Source organism: Ranitomeya imitator, chromosome 2 (genome assembly GCF_032444005.1).
Source record: "Ranitomeya imitator isolate aRanImi1 chromosome 2, aRanImi1.pri, whole genome shotgun sequence".
Classification (NCBI taxonomy): Eukaryota; Metazoa; Chordata; class Amphibia; order Anura; family Dendrobatidae; genus Ranitomeya; species Ranitomeya imitator.
The window spans coordinates 553,408,041-553,422,682 of record NC_091283.1 but is presented as its reverse complement, the minus strand read 5'-3'; the positions used below and the strand labels follow the sequence as shown (position 1 = coordinate 553,422,682).

Below are 14,642 nucleotides of genomic sequence, written 5' to 3'. Positions count from 1 at the left end.
AATAAAAATAATCCTCTAAAATACAACGTGCCTAATAATTCTGCACACAGTGTATGAACTCGTAATGACCTGGAGAATCATAGTTGCAGGTCAGTTTTAGCATTTAGCGAACATAGCAAAAAAAGCCAAACAAAAAACAAGTGTGGGATTGCACTTTTTTTGCAATTTCACCGCACTTGGAATTTTTTTCCCCATTTTCTAGTACAAGACATGCTAAAACCAATGGTGTCGTTCAGAAGTACAACTCGTCCCGCAAAAAATAAGCCCTCACATGGCCATATTGATGGAAAAAAATAAAAAAGTTATGGCTCTGGGAAGAAGGGGAGCAAAAAACGAAAATGCAAAAATGGAAAATGGCCCAGGAGTTGACGGGTTAAAGATACCATTTTGGTGCAGATACAATATTTTGATCGACTGTTATTGCATATTAATGCAATCTTGCGGCGACCAAAAAAACGTAGTTCTGGCGTTTTGACTTTTTTCCTCGCTACGCCGTTTAACGATCTGGTAAAAAAAAAAAAAGTATACTGATTGGAAAATTCTGAAAGCGAAGATACCAAATATGTGTATGTTTCATTTTTTTATTGTTTTATTCTGAACTAGCTGAAGAGCCCGGCGTTGCCTGGGCATAGTAAATATCTGTGGTTAGTTATAGCACGTCACTTCTCTTATTTTCCCATCACGCCTCTCATTTTCCCAATCACATCTCTCATTTTCTCCCTCACACCTCATTTTCTCCCTCACTCCTCTCATTCCCCCCTAACACGTCATTTCGACCTCACATCTGTCATTTTCCGATCACTACACTATTTTCCCTCACTCCTCTCATTTTGCACTCACACCTTTTCATTTTCACCTCACACCTCATTTTCACCTCAGTATATACATGTTTGTCATCTCCCTTATATATAGTATACACCTGTATGTCATCTCCTGTATAGTATATACCTGTATGTCATCTCCCCTGTATATAGTATATACCTGCTGTGTCATCTCCCCTGTATATAGTATATACCTGTATGTCATCTCCTCCTATATATAGTATATACCTGTATGTCATCTCCTATATATAGTATATACCTGTATGTCATCTCCTTCTATATATAGTATATACCTGTATGTCATCTCCTCCTGTATATAGTATATACCTGTGTGTCATCTCCCCTGCATATAGTATATATCTGTGTGTCATCTCCTCCTGTATATAGTATATACCTGTAGGTAATCTGCTCCTGTATATAGTATATACCTGTGTGTCATCTCCTCCTGTATATAGTATATACCTGTATGTCATCTCCTCCTGTATATAGTATGTACCTGTATGTCATCTCCTCCTCTATATAGTATATACCTGTGTGTCATCTCTTCTGTATATAGTATATATCTGTGTGTCATCTCCCCTGTATATAGTATATACCTGTGTGATCTCTTGTATTAGACCTCGTTAACACGTTATTTGCTCAGTATTTTTACCTCAGTATTTGTAAGATAAATTGGCAGCCTGATAAATCCCCAGCCAACAGGAAGCCCTCCCCCTGGCAGTATATATTAGCTCACACATACACATAATAGACAGGTCATGTGACTGACAGCTGCCGTATTTCCTATATGGTACATTTGTTGCTCTTGTAGTTTGTCTGCTTATTAATCAGAATTTTATTTTTGAAGGGTAATACCAGACTTGTGTGTGTTTTAGGGCGAGTTTCGTTTGTCAAGTTGTGTGTGTTGAGTTGTGTGTGGCGACATGCATGTAGCGACTTTTGTGAGCTGAGTTTTGTGTGGCAACATGCGTGTAGCAACTTTTTGTGTCGAGTTGCATGTGACAGGTTAGTGTAGCAAGTTGTGTGCATCAAGTTTTGCGCATGGCGAGTTTTGCGCGTGGTGAGTTTTATATCTGGAGCCTTTTGAGTATGTGCAAGTTTTGTGTGAGGCAACTTCTGCATGTGTTGCAAATTTTGTGCATGTGGCAATTTTTCCGCGTGTGCAAGTTTTGCGTGTGGTGAGTTTTCCATGAGGTGAGTTTTGCACTTGTGGCGAGTTTTGCGTGAGCTTAGTTTTTGCATGTGGTGAGTTTTGCGCGTGGCGAGTTTTGAGCGGCGACTTTTGTGTTTCGACTTTTATGTGGCGAGGTTGGTGTATGTGTGGTGAAATGTGCGCTGAGGGTGGTCTATGTGTTCAAGCACGTGGTAGTGTGTGGCGCATTTTGTGTGTGTGTTCATATCCCCGTCTGTGGTGAGTATCCCATGTCGGGGCCCCACCTTAGCAACTGATCGGTATATACTCTTTTGCGCCATCGCTCTCATTCTTTAAGTCCCCCTTGTTCACATCTGGCAGCTGTCAATTTGCCTCCAACACTTTTCCTTTCACTTTTTTCCCCATTATGTAGATAGGGGCAAAATTGTTTGGTGAATTGGAACGAGCGGGGTTAAAATTTCGCATCACAACATAGCCTATGACGCTCTCGGGGTCCAGACGTGTGACTGTGCAAAATTTTGTGGCTGTAGCTGCGACGGTGCAGATGCCAATCCCGGACATACACACATACACACACACACACACATTCAGCTTTATATAGTAGATGGGGCAAAAGGGGGGCGATTTGAACTTTTACATTCTTTTTTTAACTTTTGGCATGATTCAATAGTCTCCATGGGAGACTAGAAGCTGCCATAACGCAATTGGTTCTGCTACATTGCGGTGATAAGATCGCCTGTATGTAGCAGAAATGCGGACTTGCTATGAGCACCGACCACAGCAATCTGGCAATGACAACCATAGAGGTCTGTTGGAGACCTCTGGTTGTCATGGCGACCCGCAGTCATGTATCACGGGCGCCAAAGGGTGGGATTTCTCGCGTGTTTGCTGGAAGACTGTGTTAAATGCCGCTGTCAGAGCTTGACAGCGGCATTTAACTAGTTAACAGCCATGGGTGGATCGTGATTCCACCCGCGGCTGTTAAGAGGCATATGGCAAAAAGTTGTGGGATCAGCGCTGGAGCCCACATCGGCGTACTATTACACCTGATGTTGGAAAGGGGGTTAAACCTGTTAATAAGGTGTTTTCCCATTCCAAAATGTATACCAATCCCTTTTGCCTCACTGTAATTGTTTACATTGTAAAATGCAAGTGTAAAAATGTAGCGAAACAAACCAAACATAACGACACAACTGAGCAAAATTATTTTTTTTATTTTTAATAGTTTTATTTTACTGAGAATCTTTTTCAGTAGATATTTTTATTCAATCAGACAAAATTTGAAAGAAAAAATTGCGGAGCAGGGAGAGGGATCTCCGGTTTAAAAAGATTTTGTTGCTAAGGTCAACACCTCATTTACAAGAAAATATCTTGCAATTAAGGAGTTTTAAAAAAATCCATCTCCCTGCCGCTCTTTTGGGACAAAGCCCCCCATATATATATATTTATTTATATATATACACACAAGCAATTATAACGTCTTCCTATATCAATCATAAAAATATTGACGGAGCCTACCCTATAGAACTAGGGAGATGTCCATATTAATTATAGCTTTACTTTGTGTTAAAAATATAGGCCGAGAGCCTCTATCAGATTTGTAAATGATTTCCACACGACTTTAACAGCTTCTTTGACGCAAGATGTCCACCTTAATCAAAAGGGTTAAGACATAGAGTGAAAGCACAGAAGTGACGTAAATGACTACTGTATGCCATATGTACAATTACTACTAAACGTCACTGTCACACAGTTTGTAGAAATAGATGCAGTTCACATATTGAATTTCCAAGGATTGAGGTAAGAAACAAAGAAATCCCACAGGTGATTGATACATTTAAAAGAAGTACTAAATATAAATGTCTATGGAGAGTTGAGATCATGGAGGCAGACATTAATCTGGACTTGCCCATACTACAGCCAGTCTCTCCCCAACCTAAGGGTACCGTCACACAGTGGCATTTTGATCGCTACGACGGCACGATCCGTGACGCTCCAGCATCGTAACAATATCGCTTCAGCGTCTTAGACTGCTGTCACACTTTGCAATGTACGACGCTGGAGCGATAATTTCATGACGTATGTGCGATGTAGAAGCCGTTGGTTACTATGCGCACATCGTATACAATATCGTGCACACCTTTGTTACACCATGCGATCATGCCGCCACAGCGGGACACTAGACGACGAAAGAAAGTTTCAAACGATCTGCTACGACGTACGATTCTCAGCGGGGTCCCTGATCGCAGGAGCGTGTCAGACACCGCGAGATCGCTGGAACGTCACGGATATATCGCTGGAACGTCACGGATCGTGCCGTCATAGCGATCAAAATGCCACTGTGTGACGGTACCCTAAGAAAAGAGTGCTTTTAACCACAGGGTGGATGTAAGATAAGGCTCTGTGCACACAGAGCTCCAGCCAGAAAGCTGTGACATATGCCACTGCATAGGCATACAATAGCATACGTCATGCATAGGGTTCCATTATAAAGAAAACACATCGGTATAGAAAAGGGCAGACTGTTGTGCTCTTCTATATAGTTGAAAAAAATTCCAACAGATATCACCCAACAGAGGCCAAAGCACTCTTTTCAGATCTTGTGTAGGCGAATAAGTATAACACATGAACATGGGGCTTTTCCTGACGTATACATTAGAAGAACGGTTTAAACAAAGTGGGCGCTTAGTCCAAGACAGACCTTAGGTTTAACGGCCCTTTAAATGTAAGAAGGAACCCAAGTGAAAGGAGTGATCTACCTGGCTCAGACGTGAACGGACTGGCTGCTTAGATGCCTTGTAATTTCAAGTGTTCTTCTGAGGTATACAGGGTTATGTATATGAGAATTACATTATTTCCCACTACAACCAGGGCTATCACTCCACTAGAGCAAGGACAGAAGAAGAGTTCCCTTTCGCCTTTTAAGCCTGGCACAGGCCACTATAGTCAGTAGTCTACCAGTCACAGATACGTCACATGCCACTGGAAATGGCGTCAATAGTTTGCTGAACTACAAATCATTCCTGCTGCTATATTTATTTCATTGCTGAACTTCTGTGAACTACAGACAATGTACTTCCCGCATATATTATTTGTGCGCATTCAAAGCGGAGGCACACTTTAAAGCACAGGCCTACCTCTAAACACCATTTTCACAGTTTACCTATAAATTTTTGTAAATTCATTGCATATATTGTACTAGCGTTTTGTTACTGCCATGTTATAGCTCATAGTAGCAAAATGACCAAGTCTGAAGCGGATATCTACCAGCATTCCTTGCTGCCTTAATGTATGCACTGACTTTGGCCTGATAATGTGAACTGTGACAAGTGTCCCCCACATTGCGCTGCGCACTAATGTATTAAAAGCCAGCTCATCCGTGGAATTATAGAGCCTCCATTAAGCTGCTAAAGAACACTACACATAAAAAAAAAAAAGACACCTAAAGTTTTACGTATCCCATCATTACTCCCTTATTCTCTCTTTTCTTATCTTATTTGGTCTAACGCTACAATTAAAACAGAGAAATATAAACAAAAGAAAGATTTTCTGCGTCCCAGGATGTGAGCCATGCTCCCTCTCTTCTTCCTCAGTGTCTTAAGTTTAGCGGTAAGGCAACTGGCTGTAGCAGGAGCCCCCCCCCCCTTTGCGCTGTATGCAGTAAGACAAAGGATCATTAAGCCCAATCCCTGGTTACACACTGCCCCTCAGTTGGTACCCAGCCAATAGTGGAACAGATGAGTAGGATATTAACCCCTTATGTTCTCTGTGGGTCTTCTACAAAACAGTGCAGAAAACTCCATAGACTAACAAGTATGGGAGGTGAGAATATCTACTGGTTACTCGTTCCACTTATTTCTAGGTTTAGTGTCTTTTTAAGAGTCTGTCCTACACTACCATTCAAACGTTTAGGGTCACTTAGAAATTTCCTTATTTTTGAAAGAAAAGCAGTTTTTTCCAATGAAGCCAACAGTAAATGATTCAGAAATACACCCTATACACTGTTAATGTGGCAAATGACTATTTTAGCTGCAAACGTCTGGTTTGTAATGCAATATTTTCATAGGTGTATAGAGGCCCATTTCCAACAACCATCAATCCAGTGTTCTAATGGTACGTTGTGTTTGCTAACTGTGTAAGAAGGCTAATGGATGGTTAGAATATCCTTGAAAACCCTAGTGCAAGTATGTTAGCACAGCTGAAAACAGTTTGGCTGATTAGAGAAACTATAAACCTGACCTTCCTTTGAGCTAGTTGAGAACTTGAAGCATTACATTTGTTGGTTCCATTAAACTCTCAAAATGGCCAGAAAAAAAGAACTTTCATGTGAAACTCTACAGTCTATTCTTGTTCTTAGAAATGAAGGCTATCCAATGCAAGACATTGCCAAGAAACTGAAGATTTCCTACAACGGTGTGTACTACTCCCTTCAGAGGAGAGCACAAACAGGCTCTAACCAGATTAGCAAGAGAAGTGGGAGGCCCTGCTGCACAACTGAGCAACAAGAAAAGTACATTAGAGTCTGTAGTTTGAGAAATCGATGCCTCACATGTCCTCAACTGGAAGCTTCATTAAATAATACATGCAAAACGCCAGTGTCAACGTCTACAGTGAAGAGGAGACTCCGGAATGCTGGCCTTCAGGGCAGAGTGGCAAAGAAAAAGCCATATCTGAGACTGGCTAATAAAAGGAAAAGATTAATATGGGCAAAAGAACACAGATATAGGACAGAGGAAGATTGGAAAAAAGTGTTATGGACAGATGAATCCAAGTTTGGGGTGTTTGGATCACACAGAAGAACATTTGTGAGATGCAGAACTGAAAAGATACCGGAAGAGTGCCTGACGCCATCTGTCAAGCATGGTGGAGGTAATGTGATGGTCTGGGAGTTGCTTTGGTGCTGGTAAAGTGGGAGATTTGTACAAGGTAAAAGGGATTTTGAATAAGGAAGGCTATCACTCCATTTTGCAACGCCATACCCTGTGGACAGCGCCTTATTGGAGCCAATTTCATCCTACAACATGACAATGACCCAAAGCACACCTCCAAATTATGCAAGAACTATTTAGGGAAGAAGCAGGCCGCTGGTATTCTATCTGTAATGGGGTGGCCAGCGCAGTCACCAGATCTCAACCCCATTGAGCTGTTGTGGGGGCAGCTTGACCTTATGGGCAAAAAGTGCCCATCAAGCCAAACCAACTTGTGGGAGGGGCTTCTGGAAGCATGGGGGGGGGGGGGGGGAAATTTCTCCAGATTACCTTAGCAAATTAACTGCTAGAATGCCAAAAGTCTGCAGTGCTGTAATTGCTGCAAAGGGAGCATTCTTTGACGAAAGCAAAGTTTAAAGGAGAAAATTATTGTTTCAAATAAAAATCTTTTTTTTCTAACCTTGTCAATGTCTGGACTAGATTTTCAATTCATTTGGCAACTCATTTGATTAATAAAAGTATGAGATTTCATGGAAAACAATTGTCTGGGGGACCCTAAACTTTTGAACGGTAGTGTATATGATTCGTGACAATTTCCCATGACAAATCAGCAGAATCGTGAATGCTGCTCTGAAGTACAGTGCAGTGTGTATCACTGGATCATTGCAAAAAAATAATAAAATAAATTAAAAAAAGAAATGCAATGTACATACAAAGTTACTGAACTTTCTAGAATATATATATATATATATAAACTGCATAATGGTGCTCATAGGTGGAAACACCCCGCATCTCGTGGAGAAGTGGTATAATCACCTGTCAGTCATCATCTTGCCTTTCATAATAGTCTGGACAACTGCAGGATAGGAACAGCAGTGTCCTGATGTCCTAAAGAGGGCCAGGGTCACATCAGAATTGCTGACATCACGCAAGTCAGGTGCATGCTCAGTTGTCAGACACAGAAGCCTCAAGCAAGAGTACAAAATACACATGGAGTACAGACAGATCTAAGAGTTTAAGACTTAACACGCGAGACATCTGCTCTCAACCTCCAGTCATCAGAAAATGGTCCTCTAGGACGTAGAAAGCATGCGCGTTTATGTGAGATTTTCAGACAAACATAAAACGATCTGTGTGAAAGTTCAATCGTGCTTTTATATTGTGCACAAGGACCGCAGACGGTAAGAAACTAATGGGGGATGAGATGTCTATTAGAAGTCTGCTTCCTGAAATCATCAATGACTCGCTGTCCAGGTTAGAGGCGACATGAACACCAGGTAGACGACATCCCGCTTACTATAGACTTAAAAGCAACACTTAATTCTAGATGACCTGCCAGGATTGCTTTCATTAGAGAGTATGGAGGGTAACGGACTTTCTAGCATTACTCCACAGGACACCCTCCCGTAGTGCATAATAAATATGGCTATATACAGCTCATTGGGCTGTGGGTGCCCCGCGGGATAACACTGCTAAGTGGACAGAACATTGTGAAGATTATCCCCACACAGGATGCATAGTGTCACATCCATGGAAGACTAAGAGAACTAAAGCCCCAGCTACATGTACACACCGAGAACCATGTATCTCCTGGTGATGGATCACCTACACAGGTGTGGACAAGAGATTTCGGCGATACGGACGTGAACAGCTTGGACAATATGCTGTCACTGAAAAAAAAAATTCTTGAGAAAGGAAAAAAAACAACAAAGTAATGGAGGTGGTCAGGAAGGGATCAGCAGTGTTCACACGCTTGGTGCCAGCAGGATATGTCAGGGGAATCTTACTCTTGCCCAAATCCCTCTGTCTCTTCTATTGCGAAAAGCAATTTTTCTTTAAGCTGTTCAAAGCTTTTATAAGGTGGAAGATCCAAACGGTTAAAGCTGAAAATGAAGAAAACAATCTATGATGTCGGAACGATTACGTCTTTTGACAACAGACCATATTAAAGGCATTAGCAAGTAAATGAGAAGGGGCATATTGAACCAGTCTATATAATGCAGTCTACACAACATCCTAATTGGAATGATGAAGTCATTACCAATCTTACTTATTGGCACTTGATGTAATAATTGTGCACAAGGCAATGGGAATTAAGGTGAATCCGTCACCAGCCATTTGCTGTGTAAGCTGAGAGCAGCATGATGCAGGGACTGAGTCCCTGATTCCAGTGATGTGCCACTTGCTGGTCTGCATGCTGTCATTTTCTCTGTTGCAGATCTTGCAGAGCTCAGAATGCTGAGCCCTGTATAACCCCGCCCCCACCACTGATTGGCAGCTTCCGGTGTACACTGTGCATTGACAGAAAGCTGGTAATCAGTGTTGGGGGCGTGTTACACATAGCTGACTAGGAGGCATGAGACACCTAGTCCTATAGTAATAATCTCTTGCTGATACAACACGGATTTAACTGAAACAACAGCCCACAGCCAAGTAAGTGACACACAGCTGTAATAAGTCTCTGCCACTACATCATGCTGCTCTCAAATTACAAAACCTGATGACAGATTCCTTTAAATGGTAGCAGATTCCCACTACCGGTATATATGGCAGATAAAAGTTAGTGTAGTATATTTACCATGTGTGACTTCTAGGCAGCCAGTTTTCTTTCCCCACCTTCTCAATGCAGAATTTCTGAGGACCATTGCTCCCTAGAGAGTAACAAAATATGGAGGGCAAAAAACTTTATTAATTTAGATTTTGTGATCTCTACATCATACTTAGCCATTCAATCTGGTTAAAGCACTGGCTGAGTTATTTTAGGTCTCAGAACACATTTATATAGTGGTAGCATAATCCGCAGGGCTTATTTTAATTCTTGTAACATCAGATGGCTAAAACAAATAGCAAACACATCTATAGATAACATTAATAGAAGTAGAGAAGAGAATTAGGCCCCATTCACACATCAGTTTTTCAAAAACAAAACACGTCCCCATTATAGCCTATGAGCATGTTCACATCGGTTTTTCTTTTGCAGACCTCTCTGATTTTGGTCGGATACGAACATCAGAAACAGACCACTTAAGTCAGTGGGGCAGTGGAAAAACTGGATAGCAAACAAATTCCATCCATGTTGTATCCTAGTGTTGTCCAATTTATAGCTGGTATAATAATAGGTAGGAGAAGCTTGGAAAATTTATTTTTTTGCATAAAAGAAAAATGTATGCCTCGCTGGTTTAAATAGGACTCAAAGCAAAAAAGGCTGAAAATCAAATAAAAAAAAAACCTGATCAATCTTTCAGTTTTTATCATATGCGAAATGAAAATGTGAATGGCGCCTAAGAGAAAGAAACGCAACAGTGAATTAACAAACCTGTACAGAGACATAATTTCTTTGATAAAAAGAGGTGAGTGATTGTTTGGCCAACAGGTCTTTCATCTTAACAGCTAGGTAACTAGGCCATGTACATACCCATTAAATCTGCAAAGCCTCCTACGGGTAATCTGCAAGTCCCAGTAACAAACTGAAGAAGTCTCATGCGCTTTTCATTGTCAATTTCTTTAACAAACTAAAAAGAATAAAAAAGGCAAGATTAATATAAAAGGTATATAAAAAAAATCATACTCCTAACAAAAGTAAAAAAAAACAGCCTGTATATAAGAGACTATTTTTTTCTTCATTTCAGACAAACCATTTGAAGGAGTTGTCCAGGCAAATGTATCTGATGAACCATCTACCGGGTAGGCCATCAATAGCAGAACAGTGGTGGTCTGAACCCCAGCGTCCTTTTTCTGCTTTGGCGGTGGCCAGATGTAAACACTTTGAACAGAGCTGGTGAGAGCCAGAGCTTTGGCTGCAGTAACCGGTAATGGCCGCTGGACAATGAATGGAGCTGCACTAAGCAGCCTTGTTTAAAGTGTTTACATTGGGCCGCTACCAAAGCAAAAACATCTGATATATGGGGACACCAGGTGTTTGAGCCTTGCCTATCTATTGATAACCTGTTGATTGATCATCAATTTCTGTGCCCAGACAACCCCTTTAAATATAGGGCATAATATGGTAAATTACTGGAAAAATAAAATGGAAAAACCCAACCTGCCAGAACCACACTATTTGCTTGCTGGTTCTCGTGTAGTGCCGGTATATTGTGTTTCGCTGCCAATCATTCAAATCAATTTCCTGCATCCCACATAGGAGAACCTATTACAGAAGGGAAAAACAAATATCATTTACACAGGATCTCTCCCACAACAACTCTTCACCGTGTTATCAGTTTACAACAGCCAACTTACTTCCAATTCTTTGGCATCAAAATACTGCAAATACTGCTGGGGTAGGATTTCATTAAAGCCCTCAAAGAATGCCTGTGTCTGTTCCTCCACTCCTCGAGATAACCTCCACTCCGCGACAAGCCTGCAGGAAGCAAGGGCAGATCAGTCAGGACCTGTGTGTTTCTAATTAGAGATGAGCGAATATGTTCGGAAAACGATCGCCGAATCCGTATTTGCCATATTCGGGCCAAACTTATGTTTGACGATGGTCTCCAAACATATCCGCTCATCTTTACTCCCACTGACTACAAGAGTGTTCGGCTATGTTCGGTGATCGGAATCCGAACCGAATACTGAAATATTCGCTCATCTCCATTTATAATGAATGACTTCGTAATATATTGTAGACATTGGCTTCTAGATATTGTGGGCATTGCCAAAGTGCCACGGTTGGACAGCAGTAGCTTCTCAGCACCCATAGTATTGGCCGTAAGATTATTTTGTAGGGATTGCTTCATTATAGACCTTGGTGAAATTCACAAGAACATGCTAGTGAGGCCGGCTTCACATGTCTGACATCCATGTCCGGAGTAAAGACCACAATATCCAGACATGAACTCACAACATAACATTTTGCCTACAAGGCAGGAGACCTGCGACCTGTTTGGACGTTGCGGTCCACTCTCTAACTATGAATATCAGATGAGTGAAAGGGCCTAATGTCCAATATGTGAGGATCTAATCACTGCAAAACCTTGTAAAGCACCAAAAGGACGTTTTACTGTGGTGCCATTTTGTCTGCAGTCACCTCCATGAAGAACAAACCCAAATTTATATTAATAGAAAACAGTCCAGAAAGATATCTCACCTTATGTATTCCTCTTTATTTTCTTCTGTAACCTGGATGTTGCTGCCATTCGGCTTTAGGTCATGGCTTTTAACCTCCCCAAGAAGTTCCTTATCCACTGAAAAGAACATTTCCAGGCAACACTCTTCTATGTTGTTTTCCCTATGAATAACAATATGTATTGGCTCACATGTACAGATACAGACCTCCATGCAAATGGAGCAAAGAGTCATGGCACATGTAAGTAATACCAACAAACACAATACTATTAGGATGTATAAAGTCATCTGGGCAGGAAATATACTGGTATACATGGAGTTCTTATCCAAAAATGTTCAGTGCAATAGTAAATATGAGCCCACAGAAATAAAAAAAAAAAGTGTGCAACGATAAGCATAATATATTAAAAAAGTAGTTTTATTAAAGAACAAATAATTAAAATTACTTAAAGTGAGAAACCAACAGGTAACACTACAGCGTAACAAATGGAGAAGGAGGCAAATAAAATATGGAGTTGCCAAGTTCAGGCACAGTGTAACTCATTATAATGGGTGTACATGCTAGAAATGTCTACAAGGATATGTATAATTAAGTCATGAATAGTGTAATAGTGGCATCACATCATGCAGGCGGTAATGACATTACATGCATGTGGATATCCTCTACTGGTGAACACTGTCACACGGCTCTCACAACCTAATTAGACATATCTAATGGTTCACCTCCGTATAGACATTTATAAACCGCACGTCCTATAGTGTCACCTATTATATCAGTCTGTACTTGGCATCTCCACGTTTGCCTCCTGCTACATTTTGTAACGCTGTCGTGTCATCTGTTGGTTTCCTACCTTTAGATACCGTCTTCTGTGGACTTGTTTGTGGTTTTTCAAGCAAAGAGCGAAGTAGAAAAAGTCACATCGATGAGAGCCATGTCTTTCCATACGCTTTCTTATGAACCACAGTAGCCTCTGTATTTGGCATTTTCTCCTAAAATCAAACGGTAACTAATAAAGTTTTCCAAAGCCATTGCTGTAGGAACGTTCCTAGGACAAACTAGAAGGCTGGCAAGTTGGTTTTCTTCCTGCCACACCACTTTCACCATGTGTGAACGCAATATCTTTATCACAAAATACTACTGCATAAAGGAAGACAGGCGGCCATACTTACTTGATCCAAATGAGAGAATTGTAAAACTCAGGATCTACGGATTCCAAGTCTTTCAGGCCCACTGGTTTGTTTAATATGCGTTTGTAGAATGGCAAGGAGAAACCAGTGTCTATAAATTTACCATGGAATAAAGCCTGAGGAAAAGAGGTTATATGTTACCACAAGATACATCCACATCTCTACGGAAAAAGAAGCACAAATATATTTTACACATAGCGATTGTAGTAATACATTAGATTCTTAAACTCCAGTAATGTTAGAGCACGTACGTAGGATATGCCGCAACATGCGGATCAGGGTCCGGCTGAGACCCATATTGAATCAGAAAATTAAGTAAAGGAGGAAAGGGAAATCACTACCGATGAAATAGATCATTTTGTGCATTTTCACAGCAATTTGAAATTGCTGAATTAATGAATGAGCATTCTGAAAAATGCTCATTCTTAATTAAAGGGAGTCAGTCACAGGATTTTGCCATGTAATCTGAGAGCAGCATGCTGTAGGGGCAGAGAGCCGGAATGCAGGAATGTGTCACTAGATTCAATACAATCAGTGTTTTCTCAGTAGAATATACATGCAAAACAGACCAGCTAATCTGTGTAGTCCCCGCCACACCACTGATTGGCAGCTTGCTAACAATGCACAGTGTACACATGAAGCTACCAATCAGGGTGTGGGACACCGCTCAGCATTCCGAGCACTGCTACATCTACATCAGAGAAAACAGGAATTCTATCAAAACTACACCAAGCGACACATCGTAGGAATCATGGTCAAAAATTTCTTGTGTTTGTATGCATAGGAGTCCAGTGGGTGCTGCTAAAAGTGATTGACACATCTGTAGTCATACAGGGAAAACTATCAATTACTGACAAATTTCTCTATATGCAGTCCTATATGGAAGACCTTCAATCACGTCCCTAGAAAACTGCATACGATAAAGTGTGCAAACTGTAAAGCGCTGCAGAATATGTTAGCGCTATATAAAAAAATAAAAAACATTTGTCAGTGATTGACAGTCTTCATTATATGACTGCATACAAAGATATTTATCAGACTGTCAAACACTGAACAGGACTCGTACATACAAACATCACGGATTTCAATGAATAAAATGCAATTTATATGGAAACTTTTACCACAAAATTATATGTCAATGAGATCACCTCCTCCAGCTCAAACACCAAATATCATATCATGTATGATCTCTAATTGGTCCATAAGAGAGTAGATCCAAAGGACCTCAAAGGGCTACTTATAAATCTCACAGAGAAATACTAAACTCACCATGGCAATGAACCTGCCAATAAAGCGGAAGTATCGCAGATGGTCAGGGTTGATGTAGGAGGCAGGGTTGATTTGCAAGCAGTAGTTATCTTTTCCTGCATACTCGAATAGGCAGTACATGGGGTTAAGGACTTCATGGGACAGAAGGAAAAACCATTCCCTGTGGACAACAACACCACATGAATTAGGAGTGGCCTGGCCGTATTCCACATGCTTCTA

General features: G+C 40.9%; 2 protein-coding genes across 4 annotated transcripts in view; one reads left to right on the top strand and one right to left on the bottom strand.

Moving 5' to 3' along the window:
* LOC138664928 (uncharacterized) overlaps positions 1–14,642 on the top strand; it is a 386,930-nt gene that overhangs the window by 50,183 nt on the left and 322,105 nt on the right. The gene's annotated exons all lie outside the window — the stretch shown is intronic.
* ITCH (itchy E3 ubiquitin protein ligase) overlaps positions 3,169–14,642 on the bottom strand; it is a 159,670-nt gene continuing 148,196 nt past the window's right edge. Inside the window, exons 17-24 of the mRNA XM_069751972.1 lie at positions 14,424–14,583; positions 13,137–13,270; positions 11,989–12,129; positions 11,142–11,262; positions 10,945–11,049; positions 10,318–10,414; positions 9,481–9,553; positions 3,169–8,785 (exon numbers count right to left, since the gene is read on the bottom strand). Of these exons, the coding sequence (XP_069608073.1) occupies positions 8,686–8,785; positions 9,481–9,553; positions 10,318–10,414; positions 10,945–11,049; positions 11,142–11,262; positions 11,989–12,129; positions 13,137–13,270; positions 14,424–14,583 (931 nt within the window). The 3' untranslated portion in view covers positions 3,169–8,685. The remainder of the gene's footprint in view (positions 8,786–9,480; positions 9,554–10,317; positions 10,415–10,944; positions 11,050–11,141; positions 11,263–11,988; positions 12,130–13,136; positions 13,271–14,423; positions 14,584–14,642) is intronic.